The sequence below is a fragment of the Salvelinus namaycush genome, chromosome 5, assembly GCF_016432855.1.
Source record: "Salvelinus namaycush isolate Seneca chromosome 5, SaNama_1.0, whole genome shotgun sequence".
Classification (NCBI taxonomy): Eukaryota; Metazoa; Chordata; class Actinopteri; order Salmoniformes; family Salmonidae; genus Salvelinus; species Salvelinus namaycush.
The window spans coordinates 29,528,094-29,552,750 of record NC_052311.1 but is presented as its reverse complement, the minus strand read 5'-3'; the positions used below and the strand labels follow the sequence as shown (position 1 = coordinate 29,552,750).

Here is a 24,657-nt window from a genome sequence, read left to right as displayed (position 1 = left end):
ATATGGATGGACGTTTCACCCTACATTGACTACTTTTACGCACAGACATCCAGCACTTGTTCATCAAAGGGATTAAGGGTCATTTGGTCAAATCAGATGGTGGGTTTTGTCTTACCTGCAGAGTAGAAGCTGCTGAATCGCTGGTCTCTGTCAGGCCCGTGCTCCTTGGTAGACTGGACACGATGTATCTGGAGCCCGCCTTTGGCACAGGCTGTCTGACTACCAGCTTTCCTTTCCTTGTCTCCGCTAGAAACAGACTGTACCAGTAGGCATCGTTGGAGACCAGGGTGGAATCCGCGATGGTCGAGTTCCTCTCGCTGATCACGCTGTTCCTACTGGGAGGGGCCGCTTTACTGGGCATTGGTTTCTGACACTTCAGCACACAGGTGACCAATATGGTGATCAATAACAGAAAGGACACCGAGCCCAGGCCGATCACCAAATACAGGTTTAAATCTGAAAATATGTCATATTCTAGAGGCACTTCCGTCATGTCAGAGTAGGCTTTAACGGCAGTCTCCACTGTTGAGAGCTTTATGGTAACTGTAGCAGAGAGAGCAGGATCCCCGTTGTCCTTGGCGATGACAACCAACCGTTGATGACGCGGATCTCTGTAACTGAACATTCTCATAGTACGTATCTCTCCGTTGTATTGGTCCAGACTGAATAGGGTGGCGTCAGTAACCTGTAGAAACTGGTATGTAATCCGAGAGTTCTGAACCGAGTCCGTGTCTATGGCTATGACCTTGGAGACCAGGGATCCTTTATCGGTGGATCTGGGGATCTTCTCCTCCACCACGGAGCCGTGCGCGCGCCATGGAGATACTATGACCGGGGGATTGTCGTTCTGGTCCACAATAATGATGTGGACAGTCACGTTACTGCTGAGCGGAGGAACACCAGAATCTCTGGCCTCAATGTGGAAAAGGAACTCCTTCTCTATCTCATAGTCAAACGTCTTTAGTGCGTAAAGATTACCGTTCTCCGGATTGATGGAGAACAGCATGGACATGGAGGTGTTCACTATCTCCTTCTCTATGATGAAATAAACTAGATACTGGTTTTCATGGAGGTCTGGATCAAACGCAGTGAGGGAACTTAGCAGGGCCCCAGGTGCGTTATTCTCCATAACGGGAATAGTGTAGAACGACTGGGGGAACTGTGGGACGTTGTCGTTAACGTCTAGTAGTTCTAAAGTCATAGTTTCGTTGTCAGATAGTGGAGGGGAACCCCTGTCTGTTACCGTAAAAGTTATGTCATATTCTGGGACCTTCTCACGATCCAGAGGTTGTGAAACTACTAATTCGTAATAGTTATCAGAAGACTCTCTCAGTGCAAAAGGTAATGTATCAGCAATACGAATATTAACTATCCCATTGTCACCTGAATCTTTATCGCTGACACTGACCACTGCTATCACCGTGTCTACTGCTATAACTTCCTTGACTGGACTTTGAAATGATTTGATGGAGATTTCAGGATGATTATCATTCATATCTGTGACTAAAATAGTTAATTTACTCTGCCCTGTCAAGGAATTGGGTCCCTTATCTGTTGCTATGACTTCCATGTCGTAGATCCTGAAATCTTCGTAATTTATCATTTCCTTTACCGTGATCTCACCGTTATTAGGGTTTAAATGGAACGTTTGTTGTGTTTTCTCCGATGTATACAGGCTATATGAATATAATATTTCCGAATTGGTACCCTCATCTAAGTCTGTTGCATTCAATTTAACCACAAGACTTCCAATTGGAGAGTTTTCCATTATATCGATTTTGTAATTGTCTTTGTCAAACTTAGGGGCGTTGTCGTTCGTATCAAGCACACGAACAGTAATGCTGGCTGTTCCGGAACGCGTGGGTACCCCGCCATCTACAGCGGTGAGTATTAGATTATGAACCGCCTGCTGCTCTCGATCTAAAGCCTTTTTCAGAATCAAATCAGCAAACTTTGACCCGTCTCTTCCGGTCTGAATTTCTATATTGAAATGGTCACTGTCACTTAGATGGTAGGTTTTCACTGAATTAGCCCCAACATCAAGGTCAACTGCATTATTGACAGAGAACCTTTCACCAGCCTGCGTTGCTTCAGAAAGATCTAAGTTTATGGTGTCCCTTCGAAAATTTGGTGCGTTATCATTGATGTCCATTATCTCTAATTCGATATAAAATATCCGCTGTGGGTTTTCGACAATAGCCTCCATTTTTAGAAAACAAGACGTCGATGTCTTAGCAGTGCAAATTAATTCTCTGTCAATCCTCTCTGCGATATACAGCTGCCCCGTTTCTTTGTTCACATCCAGATATTTCTTATTCGCTATGACATCTAATCGAATCCTCCTTTTACTCAGCGTTTTTACATCCAGACCCAAATCAGCAGCTAAATTAGCAACAACGGAACCTTCTTCCATTTCCTCGGGAATAGAATAGTGAGTGACGGCAGACGCAGTGTTCAGGACGGCACTAAAAAGAAGAAAGACCGAGACGTACCTTCCCCAGTGTTGTGCGCTGATATGCGCCTCCATTGTTATATTGGCAGACTTGGTTACTACGCAGTCAGGTAAAACAACGTGAGCCAGCCGAAGACAATGTGTAAAATAATACTTCAGAACTCCGTTGGCGTTTTAGAAGGAGCAGGGAATAACAATGTCCTTTTTGAAGGTATTTTGCACCGGGAGCTGTCCACTGCGTTTGTAGGCTACACCGCCTTCATTATGACGTACTGTTATGGCGACCATTGCATCATAAGCGAGTCTGTTTTGCTAGCTGGTCAACAGCGACGCTTTGTGCATGTAACAAGCTTGAAGACATTTCTCTTTGCATTTAGGAGGACTATACTTGAAAAATATAACTAAAAGCAGATACAAGCATCCAAACGTTTGTAGCACCATTAGCTGCAAGATTTTAATCGACGTAAATAATGAAAAACGAATAGGGTAGCCCATATGTTATATATTTGGCTTTACCCAGCTTTAACCAGTTCCAGTGGATTACGCGCTGTCCAGTCATTATTAGAACGGTGAAGTGGTTTCACCCAATATATTTATATTTTAAAAGTTGTTGTAGACCTATCTGTTGTTGATTGATTATCATGTTTTGACATTGAGTGTCTTCCATTGCATATTAAATTACGTACTGATAGATAAACATTTACGCGTGAAGCGAACGCGTACAGACTCAAACACGGACAGTAGGCTACAGTAAAACAACATTTTGCAGATTTGAAATGAAGAGTTTATTCTTACCTGCAGAGTAGAGGCTGCCGAGTCACTGGTCTCTGTCAGGCCCGTGCTCCTTGGTAGACTGGACACGATGTATCTGGAACCCGCCTTTGGCACAGGCTGTCTGACTACCAGCTTTCCTTTCCTCGTCTCCGCTAGAAACAGACTGTACCAGTAGGCATCGTTGGAGACCAGGGTGGAATCTGCAATGGTCGAGTTCCTCTCGCTGATCACGCTGTTCCTACTGGGAGGAGCCGCTTTACTGGGCATTGGTTTCTGACACTTCAGCACACAGGTGACCAATATGGTGATCAATAACAGAAAGGACACCGAGCCCAGGCCGATCACCAAATACAGGTTTAAATCTGAAAATATGTCATATTCTAGAGGCACTTCCGTCATGTCAGAGTAGGCTTTAACGGCAGTCTCCACTGTTGAGAGCTTTATGGTAACTGTAGCAGAGAGAGCAGGATTCCCGTTGTCCTTGGCGATGACAACCAGCCGTTGATGACGCGGATCTCTGTAACTGAACATTCTCATAGTACGTATCTCTCCGTTGTATTGGTCCAGACTGAATAAGGTGGCGTCAGTAACCTGTAGAAACTGGTATGTAATCCGAGAGTTCTGGACCGAGTCCGTGTCTATGGCTATCACCTTGGAGACCAGGGATCCTTTATCGGTGGATCTGGGGATCTTCTCCTCCACCACGGAGCCGTGCGCGCGCCATGGAGATACTATGACCGGGGGATTGTCGTTCTGGTCCACAATAATGATGTGGACAGTCACGTTACTGCTGAGCGGAGGAACACCAGAGTCTCTGGTCTCAATGTGGAAAAGGAACTCCTTCTCTATCTCATAGTCAAACGTCTTTAGTGCGTAAAGATTACCGTTCTCCGGATTGATGGAGAACAGCATTGACATGGAGGTGTTCACTATCTCCTTCTCTATGATGAAATAAACTAGATACTGGTTTTCATGGAGGTCTGGATCAAACGCAGTGAGGGAACTTAGCAAGGCCCCAGGTGCGTTATTCTCCATAACGGGTATAGTGTAGAACGACTGAGGGAACTGTGGAACGTTGTCGTTAACGTCTAGTAGTTCTAAAGTCATAGTTTCGTTGTCAGATAGCGGAGGGGAACCCCTGTCTGTTACCGTAAAAGTGATTTCATATTCTGGAACCTTCTCACGATCCAGAGGTTGTGAAACTACCAACTCATAATAGTTATCAGAAGACGCTCTTAGTGCAAATGGCAATTGATCAGCAATGTGAATATCGACTTTTCCATTGTCACCTGAATCTTTATCGCTGACACTAACCACTGCTATCACCGTGTCTACTGCTATATCCTCCTTGACTGGACTTTGAAAGGATTTGATCGATAATTCGGGATGATTATCATTCATATCTGTCACTAAGATAGTTAGTTTGCAATGTCCAGACAAAAAATGTGTTCCTTTGTCCGCTGCTATAACTTCCATATCATATATCCTAAAATCTTCATAATTTATCATGTCCTTTACTGTTATTTCACCGGTGTTAGGGTTTAAACTGAACGTTTCTTGCGTTTTCTCTGATGTATAAAGACTATATGAATATACTATTTCCGAATTTGAACCCTCGTCCAAATCAGTTGCATTCAGTTTCACTACTAAACGTCCAATTGGAGAATTCTCCATTATATCTATGTTGTAGCTGTCCTTATCAAATTTAGGGGCGTTGTCATTGGTATCCAGGACACGGACAATGATATTCGCTGTGCCTGTGCGTGAAGGGACTCCTCCATCTACAGCGGTGAGTATTAGATTATGAACCGACTGCTCCTCTCTGTCTAAAGCCTTGTTCAGAATCAAATCAGTAAATTTAGACCCATCTCTTCCCGTCTGGATTTCTATATTGAAGTGCTCACTTTCACTCAGATAGTATGTTTTAATTGAATTCGTACCAATATCTGGGTCCACTGCATTGTTCAATGAGAACCTTTCGCCCGCAGGAGTAGACTCCGCTATATCCAAGTGCATTGTGTCTCTTCGAAAATGAGGCGCATTGTCGTTAATGTCCAGTATTTCCAATTCAATGTTGAACATTCTTACTGGATTTTCAATTGTTGCGTCCAATTTGAGAAAGCATGTTGTTTTTGATATGCAAAGATATTCTCTGTCAATTTTTTCAACAATGTACAGCTCTCCTGTTTCTTTGTTCACATCCAAGTATTTCTTATTGGCAATGACATCTAACCGCATTTTTCGTCTACTTAGTTCCTGCACGTCTAGTCCCAGATCAGCAGCTAAATTGGCGACAACAGAGCCTTCCTTTAATTCCTCCGGAATAGAATAGTGAGTAACCGCATACACCGTGTTCAGGGCGGAAGAGAAAAGAAGAAAGACCGAGACGTACCTTCCCCAGTGCTGTGCGCTTCTGTGCGCCTCCATTGTTATATTTTTATGTCCTGGTTACTGAACAGTCAGGTCAAACACAACATGAACAAGGAGAATACAAATATTTACAAGAGAATAGCTCAACTCCTTTGGCGTTTATGTCGAGCCGAGCAGAATAATGTCCTTTTTGATGGTTTCAGCACCGGGAGCTGTCCATTGCGTTGGTACACTGCCTTAATAACTATGACGAGCTGTCATGGCGATTATTGCATCACAAGCGAGTGTGTTAAACTGGTGAACAGCGACGCTTTGTGCATATAACAAGCTTGCACATCTGTTCTCCCTTCTACTTTGTTGGACTATGTCTGAATATTATATCTACAGTCATTCTAGATAGATGTATGCAAATGTGTGAAGCATAATTACCTAAAAGACCAAGGTAGTCGATATGTGATCCCCGTTTTTTGCCAGACATTTCTATTGTAAAACTTGTTATAGACCAACATGATGTTGATTAGTTGTTTTTTCAAGACCCAACAAGTGTTTTCTCTTGAATATCAACACATGTATAGACATTTACGCACTACGTGAATAGGTGAAGTCATACATGGACAACAGACTACAGTAAAATAGTTTTCTGATCAGAAATTAAGAGTTTATTCTTACCTGCAGAGTAGAGGCCGCTGAGTCGCTGGTCTCTGTCAGGCCCGTGCTCCTTGGTAGACTGGACACGATGTATCTGGAACCCGCCTTTGGCACAGGCTGTCTGACTACCAGCTTTCCTTTCCTCGTCTCCGCTAGAAACAGACTGTACCAGTAGGCATCGTTGGAGACCAGGGTGGAATCTGCGATGGTCGAATTCCTCTCACTGATCACACTGTTCCTACTGGGAGGAGCCGCTTTACTTGGCATTGGTTTCTGACACTTCAGCACACAGGTGACCAAAATGGTGATCAATAACAGAAAGGACACGGAGCCCAGGCCGATCACCAAATACAGGTTTAAATCTGAAAATATGTCATATTCTAGAGGCACTTCCGTCATGTCAGAGTAGGCTTTAACGGCAGTCTCCACTGTTGAGAGCTTTATGGTAACTGTAGCAGAGAGAGCAGGATCCCCGTTGTCCTTGGCGATGACAACCAGCCGTTGATGACGCGGATCTCTGTAACTGAACATCCTCATAGTACGTATCTCTCCGTTGTATTGGTCCAGACTGAATAAGGTGGCGTCAGTAACCTGTAGAAACTGGTATGTAATCCGAGAGTTCTGGACCGAGTCCGTGTCTATGGCTATGACCTTGGAGACCAGGGATCCTTTATCGGTGGATCTGGGGATCTTCTCCTCCACCACGGAGCCGTGCGCGCGCCACGGAGACACTATGACCGGGGTGTTGTCGTTCTGGTCCACAATAATGATGTGGACAGTCACGTTACTGCTGAGCGGAGGAACACCAGAGTCTCTGGCCTCAATGTGGAAAAGGAACTCCTTCTCTATCTCATAGTCAAACGTCTTTAGTGCGTAAAGATTACCGTTCTCCGGATTGATGGAGAACAGCATTGACATGGAGGTGTTCACTATCTCCTTCTCTATGATGAAATAAACTAGATACTGGTTTTCATGGAGGTCTGGATCAAACGCAGTGAGGGAACTTAGCAGGGCCCCAGGTGCGTTATTCTCCATAACGGGAATAGTGTAGAACGACTGGGGGAACTGTGGAACGTTGTCGTTAACGTCTAGTAGTTCTAAAGTCATAGTTTCGTTGTCAGACAGCGGAGGGGATCCCCTGTCTGTTACGGTAAAAGTGATTTCATATTCTGGGACCTTCTCACGATCCAGAGGTTGTGAAACTACCAACTCATAATAGTTATCAGAAGACTCTCTTAGTGCAAAAGGTAATGTATCGGCAATACGAATATCAACTATCCCATTGTCACCTGAATCTTTATCGCTGACACTGACCACTGCTATCACCGTGTCTACTGCTATAACCTCCTTGACTGGACTTTGAAATGATTTGATTGATATTTCGGGATGATTATCATTCATATCCGTAACTAAAATGGTTAATTTACACTGACCTGTCAATGAATTGGACCCCTTATCCGTTGCAATTACTTCCATATCATAGATCCTGAAATCCTCGTAATTGATCATTTCCTTTACCGTGATCTCACCGTTATTAGGGTTTAAATGGAACGTTTGTTGTGTTTTCTCTGATGTATACAGGCTATAAGAATATACTATTTCCGAATTGGTACCCTCATCTAAGTCTGTTGCATTCAATTTAACAACAAGGCTTCCAATTGGAGAGTTTTCCATTATATCGATTTTGTAGTTGTCTTTGTCAAATTTAGGGGCGTTGTCATTCGTATCTAAAACGCGAACAACTATGCTGGCTGTCCCGGAGCGCGCGGGGACTCCACCATCTACAGCGGTGAGTATTAGATTATGAACCGCCTGCTGCTCTCGGTCTAACACCCTTTTCAATATCAAATCAGCAAATTTTGACCCGTCTCTTCCTGTCTGAATTTCGATGGTAAAGTGCTCATTTTCGCTCAATAGGTATGTTTTCACTGAGTTCGAACCAACGTCAGGATCCACTGCATTGTTAACAGAAAATCGTTCACCACCCTGTGTTGCTTCTGAAATATCCAAGTTAATGGTGTCCCTTCGGAAATGAGGGGCATTATCATTGATGTCCATTATCTCTATTTCGATGTAAAAGATCCGTTGTGGATTTTCAATAATAGCTTCCATTTTAAGAAAACAGGATGTCTTAGCAGGGCAAAGGTATTCCCTGTCCATCTTCTCTACAATGTACAGCTCCCCCGTTTCTTTGTTCACATCAAGATATTTTTTACTCGAGATAATGTCTAACCGCATCTTACGTCTACTCAGTGTTTTCACATCCAAACCTAAATCAGCTGCAAGATTAGCCACAACGGAGCTCTCCTCCATTTCTTCAGGAATAGAATAGTGAGTAACCGCATACGCCGTGTTCAGGGCGGCAGAGAAAATAAGAACGACCGAGACGTACCTTCTCCAGTGCTGTGCGCTGATACGTGCCTCCATTGTTGTCTTTGTGAGCTTTGTTGACAAAGCAGTCAGGTCAAACAAAATGTGATACAACGGAATAAGATCTTTAAAACAGCATAGCACAATTCCTTTGGTGTTTAAGGGCGATCAGGGCAGAATAATCTCCTTTTTGACGGATTCAGCACTGGGAGCTGTCCACCACGTTTGTACACTGCCTTCTTTATGACGAACTGTCATGGCGACTATTGCGTCGCTAAAATAGTGTGTTTAGCTGGTAAACAGCGACACTTTGTGCATAAAACAAGGTTGTACATCTGACTAAAACAACATACAAGGACGCAAAGGTGTGGAGCATTGTTGCCTGCAAGATTTTGATGGACCTTAAGAATAAAGCAAGACCAAGGAAGCCTTTATGTGATTTATTTGATTTTGCCACATGTATTTATCTATTAAAGGTTTTCGTAGACCTATGGTATAGAGATTGAGTATTATTTTATAAGCACTGAAGTGTAGTATCTGGGATCTACATCTGTTTATATTAGTTACTATGCTGTTACTAAGCGGTGATGTATTACGACAGTGTTACGTTACTACACCTAATAGGAAATGCACATGCGCACTATTGTGCCCGGGGCTGTAGAGCACGAGAGGTTTTGACTAAACGAAAACTAACTGTATTCCCGTCTCCTGCCTGTTTATTTCTCCACAACACAAATATTACATGAAGTATCTTCCATTTAATAATAAAATACATGTATAGACGTTTAAGCACAAGGTGCATTTGTAAAGAGTCATACACGGACAAAAGACTACATTAAAACAACTGTTTAAATATCTGAAATGAAGAGTTTAGTATTACCTGCAAAGTAGAGGCCGCTGAGTCGCTGGTCTCTGTCAGGCCCGTGCTCCTTGGTAGACTGGACACGATGTATCTGGAACCCGCCTTTGGCACAGGCTGTCTGACTACCAGCTTTCCTTTCCTCGTCTCCGCTAGAAACAGACTGTACCAGTAGGCATCGTTGGAGACCAGGGTGGAATCTGCAATGGTCGAATTCCTCTCGCTGATCACGCTGTTCCTACTGGGAGGAGCCGCTTTACTTGGCATTGGTTTCTGACACTTCAGCACACAGGTGACCAATATGGTGATCAATAACAAAAAGGACACCGAGCCCAGGCCGATCACCAAATACAGGTTTAAATCTGAAAATATGTCATATTCTAGAGGCACTTCCGTCATGTCAGAGTAGGCTTTAACAGCAGTCTCCACTGTTGAGAGCTTTATGGTAACTGTAGCAGAGAGAGCAGGATCCCCGTTGTCCTTGGCGATGACAACCAGCCGTTGATGACGCGGATCTCTGTAACTGAACATTCTCATAGTACGTATCTCTCCGTTGTATTGGTCCAGACTGAATAGGGTGGCGTCAGTAACCTGTAGAAACTGGTATGTAATCCGAGAGTTCTGGACCGAGTCCGTGTCTATGGCTATCACCTTGGAGACCAGGGATCCTTTATCGGTGGATCTGGGGATCTTCTCCTCCACCACAGAGCCGTGCGCGCGCCACGGAGACACTATGACCGGGGGATTGTCGTTCTGGTCCACAATAATGATGTGGACAGTCACGTTACTGCTGAGCGGAGGAACACCAGAGTCTCTGGCCTCGATGTGGAAAAGGAACTCCTTCTCTATCTCATAGTCAAACGTCTTTAGTGCGTAAAGATTACCGTTCTCCGGATTGATGGAGAACAGCATTGACATGGAGGTGTTCACTATCTCCTTCTCTATGATGAAATAAACTAGATACTGGTTTTCATGGAGGTCTGGATCAAACGCAGTGAGGGAACTTAGCAAGGCCCCAGGTGCGTTATTCTCCATAACCGGAATAGTGTAGAACGACTGAGGGAAGAGTGGCCCGTTATCATTGACATCCAATAGATGTAAAGTTATCGTTTCATTATCAGACAAGGGGGGCGATCCTCCATCGGTCACAACGAGTGTGATGTCATATTCTGGCACTTGCTCACGGTCTAATGGCTCTGAGACTTTGAGCTCATAAACGACGTCAGAGGACTTGTTCAAAACAAATGGCAGGTTTTGGTTTATAGATAGGCTCACTTTGCCATTGTCACCTGTGTCCCTATCGCTTATACCTACGATAGCTATGACTGTCCCCACGGGAATATTCTCATTAACTGTGCTCTTATAAGATTTAACGGTGATATCGGGATAGTTGTCGTTCATATCTGTAACGCGCACCACAACTTTACACTGCCCCAATAGGGGATGCTGTCCTTTGTCCTTAGCCTCAACATGCATCTCGTAAAACTTCATGTCTTCATAATCAATAGTGCCCTTCACTGTTATCTCTCCTGTGTTTGGATTTAGTGCAAAGACGTCTTGTGTTTTCTCTGATGTGTAAAGTGTGAATGAATACTTGATTTCTGCATTTGGGCCCTCATCTAAATCTGTGGCGTTAAGCTTCATTACTAGCGTTCTAATCGGGGAGTTCTCTGTCATATTAACGGAATAAACCGGGTGGTCGAATCGAGGGGCGTTGTCGTTTGTATCTAGCACCCTAACAATGATATTAGCTGTACCGGAGCGCGCGGGGACCCCGCCATCTACAGCGGTCAATATTAGATGATGAACGGCGTGCTCCTCTCGGTCTAAAGCCTTTGTCAAAACCATGTCAACGTATTTAGTACCATCACTCCCAGTCTGAATTTCGATTGTGAAATGTTCGCTTTCACTGAGTTTGTACATTTTTACAGTGTTTATACCACCATCTGGGTCCACGGCATTTGGTAAGGAGAATCTCTCACCCGGGGTAGCCGATTCTGAAACATCAAGCTCTACCCTGTCTCTACGAAAATGAGGAGCATTATCATTGATATCTTTGATTTCCAACTCGATATTGAAAATGCGCAAGGGACTTTCAATGATAACGTCTAGTTTAACAAAACATGTTGTTGCGGTTTTCGATGGGCAGAGGTATTCTCTGTCCATCTTTTCAACAATGTAGAGCTCCCCTGTCTTTTTGTTGACATCCAGATATTTATTGCTTTCTTGGAACATTTCAAGTTTTACCTCGCGGTGAGCCAGAACTCCAACCTCCAGACCCAAATCTGCGGCTAAATTGGCCACGACGGACCCCCTCTCCATCTCCTCGGGTATGGAGTACCGAGTCACGGACAAAGTGCTGCTCCATAACGTACAAAAAACAAAGACAGCCGAGAAACACCTTTTTTCCCGACGCATCCTGAACGTTGAATTCCAGCCAGAAATAGACTCCTTATACACTCGGCTGCTATTACACTCGGCTGCTATGAGTGTACAAAAATCCTGTGTAGCAACCAGTTGTTCAGAGCATTATCGTTGTTATAAAATAAAGAGGCATATTTGTTTCGGCTGAAACAGGTCTGTTCTGCAGCAGGGCTGGACGAGAATGTCATGGCTCCCTCTGAACAGAGCTGAGACATTTACTGGTGAACAGTGACACCGCGTGGTTAACGCAGGAGGAGAGTCAGGCTGGGAGAGAGGCCACACTGGTTGATGTGATTCTGCTAAGTATGCTGATTGCTAAGTATGCTATTGATATTCACATTACTAAGTATGAAGGGCATGTACACAAATGGGCTAGCAGTGAATCAAATGTAGCGCCAAATCCAACTTTTCGAATTCTCTGACCTCTACTCAATGATTATGACATCACCCGCGAAAAATATGAATAAAATACAGTTTTGCTGTTTAGTAACCGAACTTGACACAACAATAGACCGTTGGCAGGGATTTCAGGCCCTCGCCAGTGGACAGCGCCTGCATATCACTCTAACCAAGCGTCTTTATTAATTTCAATCTAAACGTTTAGAAGGCCAAATATAGCAGGCCTGAATGGTTGAAAAACACTAAAATTACTAACAGTTTATTTGAACATACAATGAATGAATAGTCTTGACTGTAATGTCGTGTATGCAGCTGTCTCTTACATTCCTAACTGCCTCTGTATACCCTATGAAAGTCCCGCCTAATTCCTGGTGTAAATCCCGTACTGTTTTTGAATAGGCTTCTAGTTTATATAATCAATTTCATGAAGACGTGGTCATCTAAGATATATGTAAAATTAAATTAGTATTCATGGATTAATTTACTTCTACCCGATGCCTTTGATGAAGGTTTTCGATTGCAAAACATTTTCGTAATAGAAAACCTTCATAAAAAGGCATTGGGTAAAGGTAAATTAATCCGCGAATAGGAATATCATTTGACATACTGTTTATCTTAAATGACCTACTGGCATAATGCAGTTTCTCTGGACCCCTGCAAGGTTGGTGTTCGTCCCCCCCTCTACCGCCCCCCACCTTAATAAAAAAATCGAATGTGACAGCCAGACAGCCACTCACAAAGTAGAGACCATAACGATCGCTGTCCATGGTGCTGAAAAGCTGCTGCATGTCTATACGGCTCCATGCCTATCGAATCGATGATAGGCTTTCTTTGATGCCAGGTTGTGTATATCTTTGCTTTTGCTAAGGTATACATTTTTATTGGTAGGTCTATTTGGTCGTCATTTTCTCATGTTAAGCCTAACATTTCACGAAGCTATACAAGGTGTTGCAATGCTGCCATTTAGAGTGCTGGCTAGTGGCAATCATGTAATTACTTGTTCAGTAATTAAAGTTGGAAATTCAAACATTGCAGATTGTACGCGCTCTCTCCCAGCTTGGATACAAAGTTGTTGTGCGTAAAACCAGTCTATTAATACAAAATAACACAGTCAGTCCACCCTCCAAACACTAATTTAGTAGGGATTTTTTCATTATGCAGTTTACTATTTATATATATATATTTTTTAACCGTATTTAGTTGCTATTTAGTTGCTATTTATAAACTGTTAATTCACATTACATATCAAACAGCCTAACAATGAGGGGAAAAGTAGTCGGCTTGAGACTAAATTCAGAGTACTCCGCGGGTTCTGTCTGACTAATAGCCTACACAAATGAGATGCAATATTCAAGGTACATTTCATGAAATCAAATTAAATCCAATACGGACATTTTCCCGTGACGCAAAAGGCATCCATCATATGGGGAGGATTTCTGTATTTTCAAAGTGACATATCTTTAAAACTTGATCGCTGACAAGCAAAACGTTTTTAGGGATTACGTCAACAATGGACTAATGAGAACAAAAACCAACGGGTCGTTTTGGGGTGGAATTTTGCATGAAGGAGAACGAGAGGCTCAATTAAAGATGTTGTAGAACTGCTGCATTTGATTCACCGTTCCGTTCTGCCCCGTTCCCCTGATGTTGTTATGATATTCAAGCTGTTTTTACCATCCCTGTAAATGTCGCTTCATACAGAACTACCAAAGGAAGCATTAGGCTCTTTGGTCAGATGTGCACTTTTGAACACCTGAGAAAGCTCGACTCATTGCACTGGAGCCGTCGTCGACTTGACCACGGCACATGTTCACCGATATCCCCTTATACTTATACTTTTACATTTTTTTTTTAACTTGCACCAGGAAGTAGGCGGGACTTTGGTGTATTCTGTGTTCTTTTTTTTCATTACAGGTCACATGCTGATGAACCAGAGCCCACGCACGACCTCTACAGATGACCAGGAAGCCACTGATGAACCAGAGCCAACGTATGACCTCTACAGATGACCAGGAAGCCACTTAATCCCCAAACTGATATCTCTTCTCTCAAACCAATACCAACACGTGTGTGCTAATATCAACTAAACTAGCGGTCATTTCTAAAACACAACTAAGTCTTATGTGCTTTCTTGTCTGCTTCTTCCATGCATGCTTTCTGAGTGTTAGTGCCCTTTTTTATGTGATCTATTCCATCATGTTGAAAGTGTAGCACGGTGAAATAGTTTTGTTAAGTGAGTACTTTACTTTACTTGTTTTGAAACGCAAAGAAGCTTTTCCATCTCTCTCCCTCTGTTTGTGACTTAATGGTGCCCCCTGGTGGAGATCCAGCAGGCAGACTACATGTACTACAGATCTACAGTAGATCTATACTAGGCCATGCCTGGTCACATCGGTCATGCACTGTGATAGGGTTGGTTTTTCATTCAGTTCTCTAAGGGTCTCCATTATCCCTGTACTATCTCATAATAATACATATCTAGGCCATGGTGTTCTGGACATGATTTTAATTAAGAGTGTTTATTCATTTACATTGACTTTATATAAGTCTTTTGCTTACCTAACTAATGTGTCCCTCTCTGTGTTTCATTGATCTAGCGAAAGGGAGAAGCCGACTTGGAGGAGAATGTATGGGATTAGAGAGGGAGGTAAGAAAGGTTGGGGAAGAGATGAGTATGGGGATAAACCTGCAGAATACGCCCCATGGATCACAGAGCTGCATGGGGTACACACATGGTCATCCCGTTCTCTAGTGATGAGACACGGAGGCTCCCTCTGAGGTTAGGATATAGAGCCTTTACTAGGCTTCAATAAGGTCAAAGGTCAGAGGCAGTGGGAGAAGGCTTATATGGGAGCACTGGCGTCTACACTGGATACTGAAGGGAAAGGGCATAACAGCCTCTATAGCAGGCTTCATCAACTAGATTCAGCCGCAGACCGAACATAATGACAAATCTTCCGACGGCAAATTGACCGCAAGAATCCCAAACAGATATAATATTTGACTAAAACATAATCATTTCAAACCTTGCTTTCATTTGTATACGATCACGTGTTTCTTATGCATGGGAGTAGTTGGGAACAGATATCTCAAATTAAAATCACTTGGAGCTGATCTCCTTTCTTTTTTTACAGTCTTTTATGTCCAATAATAACAAATAAAAATAAGAAATACATATATTTTTTGCTCAGAAAACATGGAGGGGCAATTAAAACCACCAGTTAGGGAACCCTGCACTATAGTAATTATGGTGATGATATTAACCTTTTTGGTCAGGGATCCTATGGAACACAACACTGCTGCAGATAAATCCATGCCATGGAATGTACCAAACTCTATACCATGTTATAACATGCTATGGTTAATATTCATAGACACACCTTCATATTTTAGAGCATGTGAAAAATGGTATGACTCCATTTTTAAGCCGATACAATAGCTCCACGTACTATATCACCTTTATTTAAGTGATGTTTAGGTGAACTAACGAACTCTAGCCCTGCTATACCGTCCCATGGCTCTCCTCCTCCCCAGGAAGAGAGAGGGTTACACTCCAGTTCGAGAAGCGTCTTGCCTCCATGGAGACCGTTTCCTTATTAACAGAATTATTTTCAATCTGAGGCATGCGCCGACCTAATTACCCCCGTGAATCCGGCCGATAGACTCCTCATCTGTTGACATTCGGAACTCATTCCCCGGGATATTAAAAGGAAAAGGGCATGGAGAGAGTGGGCAGAAGGTTCGGCATATCGCGTCCAGGTGTGGCATTTGGAACGGAAGCTCCTAGCCCGCGGCTTGTGTCCAAGTCCCACCGTCTTTAATTAAATTATATTTCGAGGAGAGATTCTGTTTGTTCAGTTAATGAACCTCGACTATTCTCTACGGGCGAATGGAAATGCGAGCAGCCTAATTAGCATATGTTAGCATTTGACTATGTTTATTCCTTGCCACGGAAAACAGCTTGCCGTGGCAGAAAGCCTGCCCCGGAGTTAGTGTGCCGTGGAACTTTTTTACCCTAAAACAATTTCCCGAACTTTAAAGTGGATGTGTGACTCAAGCTGATTAAACATTGAATACGTGTCTCACTCAATTTAATACAGCCTTAGAATTAAACCTTTACTGCCTCTAGGCCTGTTTGGGGAAAGCTGGTGATGACAAGAGAATGCGTAATAGGCTCCATAATATAAGAAAGAAAACCACATATGAGAAAAAATACTTTATTCTCAGAAATGTATATACAGTATATGTGTTGGGTAGTTGACTGTTTAAGTCTTTGTGGATCACCTGCATCACAATTTGCATCTACAAGTAGGCTATATTCATATATATTCACACAAGATCTGCTTGACAGACCCACACATTTTCAAACGTTTCAGGTGAATGAATGCAACCTGGTTATTTGTATTTATTTTCCTTTTCTTAAACATTCAAAAATAGAATTCATATTTAGAACAATGTGCAAAGCGTTGTCCAATCTTAGGCTATTTGGATGTTTCTCGTCAAACTGTTGATCCACGCTGATTGTCAAAATAATAATGCTAATAATTAATAATGATGATTTATCATACTGGGCTACAGGTAGCCTAGCAGTTAAGAGCATTGGGCCAGTAACCGAAATGTCACCGGTTCAAATCCCCAAGCCGACTAGGTGAAAAATCTGCAGATGTTCCGTTGAGCAAGGCACTTAACCCTAATTGCTCCTTTAAAATCGCTTTGGATAAGAGCGTCTGGTAAACGACTCAAATCCATTGAAAAACAGACTGTGGAAAACATGTGGTAGTAATGTGTCAAAAATAGCAATGGCCAACAGTGGCAGATATAAAAACGAGATCACTCTTCTTAGATCCATCTCCTCAACATTAGTCCATCTCCCTCTTTCCTTTATTATCGAGGTTGAAAGTTAATTCATTCATTCCGGGCATTTGTACACTTATTTAATTCATTCATTTTCATTCAATCCTTAGTCTGTTTACTATGTTAGCAGACATAGGGCTCATTCATACCAGAGGCCACTCACTCATTTCCTCTCAGGATCCCATTATTAATCATTATACAGGTCATTGTTGATGACAGCTGCTGCGTCTGTCTGGGGCTCGTAGTTGTGGATGAAGCGTCTCTTCTTGCCAAAGGTAGAGAAGGAGTTGTGGACGTCCAGCTCGCTGCGGTGGTGGGTGGCTGCTGGCCTCAGGGTGCACAGGGCCGACGGCGTGCCCGGGATGTACACGTTATGCTGGTAGTCTGGAGGTGGGTGGGGGTGAGGGTGAGGATGAGGGTGGGGGTGTGGGGGGAGTGGAGGCTGCTGGGTTTGGGGCTGTTGCTGGGGTGGAGGGGTGCACCGGGGGGTCCAAGAGCGAGGAGGAGGCCCAGTGGCAGGAGGAGACATCTTGTAGTCTGTGGAAGTAGAGCGATTATGTCAATTAACATACTGCATGACTGAAATCAAGGTGAGACAGATATCACAAAACACACACACATGTACGTCGTAGAAGTGGTACACCTATGTGCTCATTAGCCACCTGTTCATTGGCTGTTTTCTATTATCCAGGGAGAGGCATTAGATGTGTGTGTGTGTGCCTGTGTGTTTCAGGCCCAGGCCTTCACCTACCCCTCATGTGGGTGCCCCAGGTCCAGTACTGGCCAGTCATGGGTGTCATGTAGTTCTCTGGGTCTGCATGCATGGCCTTCCTCATCAGAATGCCATCCATGTTGATAGAGTTACAGCTACAGAGGATAAAGATTCATACCATATATGATCACATAATGCTTTATGGCGTGAACACACAACGGCCAAACATTAATAAGGTATATATCAAAGACCGTTATGCTGAGGTAAGTGTAATGTCAAAAGCAACGGTTACCTTTTCAAAGAGGAGTTCTGATTCTTTGTGAGGGTCCAGTCTGTGTTTGGTTGCTTGAGCTACAGATAAAGGAGAGAAAATACAATCTTAAAACATGTCCTGTCTTACAAACCACCAAACAACCGATCTGAAATCACCCAGCAGTAATATAGCCTACTGGTTCAACGACTTCGCCGAAGAGACGGTTAAACATGTAAGAATAGTGATACATATCCAATAGTATACTTTTTTTCATTTCCATATTATAGGCTTCATTATATCCGGATATATTTTTCCATGGAGCTTGACTGCCACCCTGTGGCCTTATTTCAGAACGCAGTGAGGAAGTGCGCCGTGCCATAAGCAATGACTTGCCTGTCAATTATTTCGCTTTCATCCACCGCAGCACAGCACAGCAGGGGAGGGGACGGGCACCGCGGAGTGATATTTATTCCGGGTATAAATCTCATAGTAGCCTATGGATGCCACGCTCTATTAATTGACTTAGAGCTGTTAACAAGAAGAATGCGACGTAAGCGTATTATTGGAATCGGTTTTCAAAATACATTCATACACAAAACCCAATTAGAATCCCAGCGGGATGAAACGAAAACACGATTTTCATCTTCAAAGGAAACCGTGCCACTCAGGAAAATTAAGAAAATGACACAAGTAATTGTTCTGTGGGTTTTATGCATCATTTTTTTATGTTCATATTACTCTGATGCTCTGAGAACATGCTTTGAATTACTGTCTTGCTGAGAAGCGGGAAAAGTTGTGCAGTCCTTGCAGCTTTACACGCTATAGGTCATCTCAGCTGATCACTCTGTTTCACAGACCACTCCACTTTTCCACCTTCAATCTATGAAAAACATTTTTTTATCACCCTGCTGAAATTACACTACATGCAGGCCTACATACACCATTGTTATGGCTGACAACTAGGCTATATAACCATCCCACTGTTTAATTGGTAAGTCTTTGAGGTTTTATGCTTTCATCCGCGACATGACTCTCGGGGAACACAGGGGTGATTTAAGGGTACCAATTAACGTCATCAAGGACACCAAGCCCCTGGAGGGACATAGCTGCCAGCAGAACAATCATCATGACCTAGAATCAAGCTCTTTATATGGCCAGAGGTGTTCTTGCTATGAACGGGACTGACATTTTTAGTCTTCGTCTACACGGAGATGGAGATATTCCAGGAAAAAAGTGTGTCCCTTTATCCGTCACACTGTCTGCCTACATTGTACCAGATTATAGAGATGACAATAGGCAATACGCACACATCACATTCACGGTCTGCCGGTCCCATCTAGTGACTCCGGCAACAGCCGTGTCGACATCGCCTCCCCCTCTCTCTCCCTCCCCCATCCTTCACAGTTGCTCGGAACACGGGTCTACCAGCCTGGTCTCATAGACTAGACGTAAGATAGTAAAGGTAAATCTGGGACAGTCAAATTAGTATGATATGTTACGTTTGGTATGGTTACATGCTAGCAAATTCCAATAGACTTCCAGTCATTGTGCTAGCGCTGTTTAGCATTGGCTTGGAAAACTACCTTGAGCTTCCTTCATACTGAGCACAGTGACATACAAATGTTATCGACAAGTTCATCTGACTCTGGGGAAGTAGATAAAGGGCCTGGTCAGGGTAGATGGGCAGGTGTATAACCAAACATTTAGCAATCCTAAGGTTGCGTGTACGGATCTCATCACGTACCATTTTAGCTAATTAGCAACTACTTAGCATAACCCTAACCCTTTAACCTAATTACTAACATTGACCTTAAACCCTAAACCCTAGCTTAGCTAACGTTAGCCACCTAGCTAACGTTAGCCACCTAGCTAACGTTAGCCACCTAGCTACCAATTCCCACAACAAATTGTGATTCGTAACATATCATACGTTTTTCTGAATTCATAACATTTTATAGGAATTGAAATTTGTAACATATTGTACAATTGTAATTCGTAACATATCATACAACATTTAATTCGTAACATATCATACAAAATGGATGGTGGACATCCACAAATTAATACATACCGTACGAAACTGTACATATTATACTAGTTGGAGTGTCCCTTATTTACATTTACTATGTTATGGCTATCCCTGAGTCCAGATTGATGTTAACTATGTTATGTCTAGCCCTGAGTCCGGGTTACAGGATCCACATCTCTCTCTCCTCTCATTCCGCGAGGACAACGCCAGGGCACTCTACAGGCGCGCCACGTCCCAGCCTGGTCCTTGGACCCCTTCACCCGTCCCCCAAAATTATCTATTAGCATTTTTTATCAATAATGGACGCGACACCCTTTCGTATGCAAGGCATTGTGTGTCGTATAATGGCTCGGCCGTGTCTGTGCCCTTGAGGCATAGTTAGTGGGGTTATTGGCCCAAAACCGTTAGAATGAAAAGAAGTAGAGGTGCAGAATTCTCCAGAACGGTCGTTGATACAATACTACAGCCCAGACAAGCGGGGTTCTATTTCAAACTTGCTCCCGTCATTACGTGTCTGTCAGCCGTTCACCTTGTAGCCCGGTAGAAATTCGCAGACGCTACTAGAAATCAATTCAAACTGGTGGTTTTTGATAGGAAAGTATAGACTGAATATATATCTCTCTCTCGTACCACATAGCAGCAGACAGACCAGACAATGACATTGTACCCACAATACTCAATTATGCAAACGTTATGGGATTTCTCAAATCACTATTATTTCAAACATGTTTACAAATAAACAAACAATGGGCAAATGAGGATTATAGACAGCGCAAATAGATTAGAAACAAGACATAGACCAGGGATCGAAATACAAGCGTCGAAGAAAAAACACGACTGAGGTGTATTCCTCTCCGTTGCTCTGTGAAACGGATATCTCTGGCAGACTGTTCAGGTCTGTGTGCGAGAGGAGAGAAATACGCTCCACGACACATGCTCGGCGTAAAATATACCGTGGCGTGTTCAGCTTTCTCGCATAGCCTTTGTGACTAGAATATCCACTCTCTAATTATTTCACTTCCTTTTAATTTACTCACTTGCCATTACTGTATGATCAAGGTTATGGTTTGTCAAATATAAACACCAACAGAAATGTAAACTAAATAGGTGTTGGTTGCATTAGGAGAAAGTTTGACCAAGTCTGATATATTACGTTGATATGAATATCGTTCCTGTCCAGTCAAACATATTACACTCTCGTATGTATGATTTGACCTTCATTAGGTGGAATGTCGTGTACTTGATGATTATCAAAATCAATTATTTGAATGGCAACACATTTACTCTCACGTTACCTCATTTGGAGTGGTGGCTCCGGAATGGTTGTTCACCGATGAGCTCCGGTGGTGCGCGCTCCAAGCCAAGTTATCAGCCCCCTTTGCCTCGTTGTTCCTCGGGGTGCTAATGGGGCTGCACGGCTTCAGGAACATAAAGTCACTCTTAGCTGACTCGGGGGTCAGACATACTTTATAACAGTAGGCTTGGGACAGAGTACCGTTGCCATTGACCTCCATGCAGTTGGTGGGCACCTTCGCCCCGGTGGAGATCTGCAGGTTTAGGTTAGATTTCTTGAACACCTCCGGGGGCGGCTCTGGCTGGAAGCCCCCGCAACAGCAGCAGGCGAAGGGGGGGAGGTTATACCCACTGATGGTCTCTCTGTCCTTGTAACACTTGACCGCAGCCAGGACGATAATAGCCACCAGGAAGATTAGCGAGATGGTGCTCAGTGACACGATCAAGTAGAGGGCGAGGTTGGAGGGGGGCTGGGGGCTCAGAGTGAGGTCGCCGAAATCAGACAGGGACTCCGGCACGTTGTCAACCACGGAGAGGAGGATAGAGACGGTGGCGGAGAGAGGCGGCTGCCCGTTGTCCTTGACCAGGATGACGACTCTCTGCCTCGTAGCGTCCTTATCCACGAACCGGCGAATCGTCCTTATTTCTCCCGTGTAGAGGGCGACACTGAACAGCCCCGGGTCCGTAGCCTGGAGCACCTGGTAGGAGAGGCGCGAGTTTTGTCCTGCGTCCGCATCTAGCGCAGTGATCTTGGCGACTAAGTGCCCCGCATCCACTGACCTCGGGACTACCTCTGTCGCCACGGTCCCGTTCTTGGGCAATGGGGACACGATAACCGGAGCATTATCATTCTGGTCCAAAACGAACACATTTACCGTGACATTGCTGCTGAGCGGAGGGAAACCGGCGTCCTGCGCCTGCACCCGTATCTGAAAGTTCCTTAGCTGCTCATAGTCAAAGGAGCGCAGCGCGTAAATGTTTCCGTTGTCCGAGTTGATGGAGACGTAAGTGGAAACGGGCATGCCCTGGATCTGACCCTCTAGAATCGAATAGGACAGATAGGCGTTCTGATTAGAATCAGGGTCGAAAGCAGTGACTGAGCAAATGAATGCGCCCGGGGCATTATTCTCGGTCACATAAACGGTGTATGATGGCTGTGCGAAGCGCGGGGGGTTATCATTAATATCAGACACTTGGACGAGGATGGTTTTCCGAGTGGAGAGAGACGGGGAGCCCAGGTCCCGGGCCGTGAGGGTGATGTTGTACTCGGAGACGGCTTCTCTGTCGAGAAACTCGCTAGTCACCAGAGTGTAGTAGTTCTTAAAAGAGGAGTGGAGCTGGAAGGGGACGTTGCTGGGGATATGGCAGTCCACATTCCCGTTCTCTCCCGAATCCCGGTCCATGACACTTATAACGGCTATCACCGTGCCCGGTGGCGCGTCTTCCTGGACAGGTGTGGACACGGAGGTGAGGATGACTTCCGGCGCGTTATCATTCACATCTAAGACATCCACCAGTACCTTACTGTGCACGGCCACTGCTGAGGGACCCCTGTCTTTAGCCTGCACATACAGCTCATAAACACTCGCTTTCTCATAGTCCACAATCCCCTTCACTCTGATCTCACCCGTATACTGGTCCACGCTGAACAGCTCGCGCACTTTGAGGGGTGCGTGCCCACTGAACGCGTATGAGACCTCCCCGTTCGCACCCTCGTCCAAATCAGTGGCATTTAGCTTCAGCACTAAAGTCCCTCTCGGTGCGTTTTCTACCAGGCTCGCCCGGTAAACAGACCGGTCGAAAACTGGCACGTTGTCGTTGGCATCCAGTACCGTGATGGTGATGAGAGCCGTGCCCGAACGCTCTGGCGACCCCCCGTCCACGGCTGTGAGCACCATCTCGTGCGTCTTCTGCTGCTCCCTGTCCAGCGGGGTCCCCAGCACGAGCTCGGCAAACTTGCTCCCGTCATTACGTGTCTGGATGTTTAGTACAAAGTGCTCGTTGGAGCTCAGCTGGTAGGATCGGAGCGAGTTGGTGCCCACGTCCTGGTCCTGCGCGCTCTCCAACGGGAACCGGGACCCGGGCGCCGCTGACTCTGTAATCTCCAGATTGAACTCGCTCCACGGGAAGCTGGGAGAGTTGTCGTTCACATCCAAAATCTCCACCTCCACTCTGTACAGTTCTAACGGATTCTCGATCACCACTTGCAAGTGTAAGAAGCAGGTCGGGTTCCGTTCACACAGCTCCTCGCGGTCGATCTTCTCGTTAACAAATAAAATACCGTTTTCCAGATTCACCTCTAAGTACTGTTTCTTGGCACCGGAGACAATCCGGAAGCGACGGGCGGACAGTTTAGCCACGTCCAAACCGAGGTCCTCAGCGATATTACCGACAAAAGCCCCGTGGTCCAACTCCTCGGGGATGGAGTACCGAATCTGTGCCAGAACCAGGTCCACCACACACGCGCACACCAGAAGGCACACCACCATCCCGGTTAACGGTGTCCACCGCGTGCTCGCGAGCCTGTGCTCCATCTCAGCGCTTCCCAAGAAAACCATCAACCGTGAAAACAGCACAGGATGAGTTTACCCGTAACTGACATTATGCGCTTTATAAAATGATTCGTGGATTCGTTTCCAGTTGTTGTAGAAAACAAACACTTCAGAGCATGTTGCTCCTTTACGCACTTACAATGTAGCCTACTTTCATCAAATTAGTGCTCTTTAGAATAATAAAAACAAGAATGTAAACTTGGAAGGGAGGAGAGGAGTTAAGCGTCTCTATGTGTTGTGCTCCCCGCGCGCAATACCAGCAGTGTGTGAGCGCGGGAGGCTCGCGCTCGGAATTTCCAGTTTATTAGACAATCGGGCTGTTGGGGAGGGGTGTGTGTGTAAGGAGAGGGAGGGGTTCCGTAGTTGCGAGCAGCACTGTATTGGAGAACGAAGACCTGAGAGCAGCGACTGTAATTACAGTAGCACGGTTAACCCTTTCTCTGGTGCAGCTCCTCGGAGCGATTAGAGACGCGAAAGCAGCGTAGCTTTCAGTCGAGACATCAGGGGCGGATTTGGATTAATAGCTAATTGCTTTTCATCGAGGGTGTCGTTTTCTAGTTACTGCGCTGCGCAGCTGACGGAGGTTTCAGAGGTCTCGCACTGCACAGTGTTCTTCAGGCCTTTCAAGAAAACACTTTTACATAGACACAGAGTTGGAAATAAAAGCC

The 24,657-nt window shown here is 44.5% G+C and overlaps 5 protein-coding genes across 6 annotated transcripts; all 5 read right to left on the bottom strand.

Annotated features, from left to right (window-relative positions):
- Positions 1–79: 79 nt before the first annotated feature.
- Positions 80–2,527, bottom strand: LOC120047016 (protocadherin alpha-C2-like). Its single transcript, XM_038992563.1, has one exon. It carries the CDS (start codon positions 2,525–2,527, stop codon positions 80–82), a length of 2,448 nt encoding a protein of 815 aa, XP_038848491.1.
- A 603-nt stretch (positions 2,528–3,130) lies between these two features.
- On the bottom strand, positions 3,131–5,653 carry LOC120047015 (protocadherin alpha-C2-like). The gene has a single exon (XM_038992561.1). The coding sequence runs from the start codon at positions 5,651–5,653 to the stop codon at positions 3,131–3,133; it is 2,523 nt and encodes an 840-aa protein (XP_038848489.1).
- Positions 5,654–6,247: 594 nt separating this feature from the next.
- Positions 6,248–8,671, bottom strand: LOC120047014 (protocadherin alpha-C2-like). The gene has a single exon (XM_038992560.1). It carries the CDS (start codon positions 8,669–8,671, stop codon positions 6,248–6,250), a length of 2,424 nt encoding a protein of 807 aa, XP_038848488.1.
- Positions 8,672–9,254: 583 nt separating this feature from the next.
- LOC120047013 (protocadherin alpha-C2-like) lies at positions 9,255–11,891 on the bottom strand. Its single transcript, XM_038992559.1, has 2 exons — positions 9,495–11,891; positions 9,255–9,269 (listed from the first exon to the last, which is right to left on the bottom strand). The coding sequence occupies exons 1-2, from the start codon at positions 11,889–11,891 to the stop codon at positions 9,255–9,257; spliced, it is 2,412 nt and encodes an 803-aa protein (XP_038848487.1).
- A 5,446-nt stretch (positions 11,892–17,337) lies between these two features.
- si:ch73-233f7.1 (uncharacterized protein LOC100537710 homolog) lies at positions 17,338–23,971 on the bottom strand. Of its 2 annotated transcripts, XM_038993930.1 has the most exons (5): positions 21,653–23,971; positions 21,440–21,562; positions 18,155–18,213; positions 17,902–18,017; positions 17,338–17,687 (listed from the first exon to the last, which is right to left on the bottom strand). In XM_038993930.1, the coding sequence occupies exons 1-5, from the start codon at positions 23,969–23,971 to the stop codon at positions 17,338–17,340; spliced, it is 2,967 nt and encodes a 988-aa protein (XP_038849858.1). The 2 variants fall into 2 exon arrangements, with proteins under 2 accessions (XP_038849858.1, XP_038849857.1); XM_038993929.1 differs by having other exon boundaries at positions 21,440–23,971.
- Between the last annotated feature and the right edge of the window lie 686 nt (positions 23,972–24,657).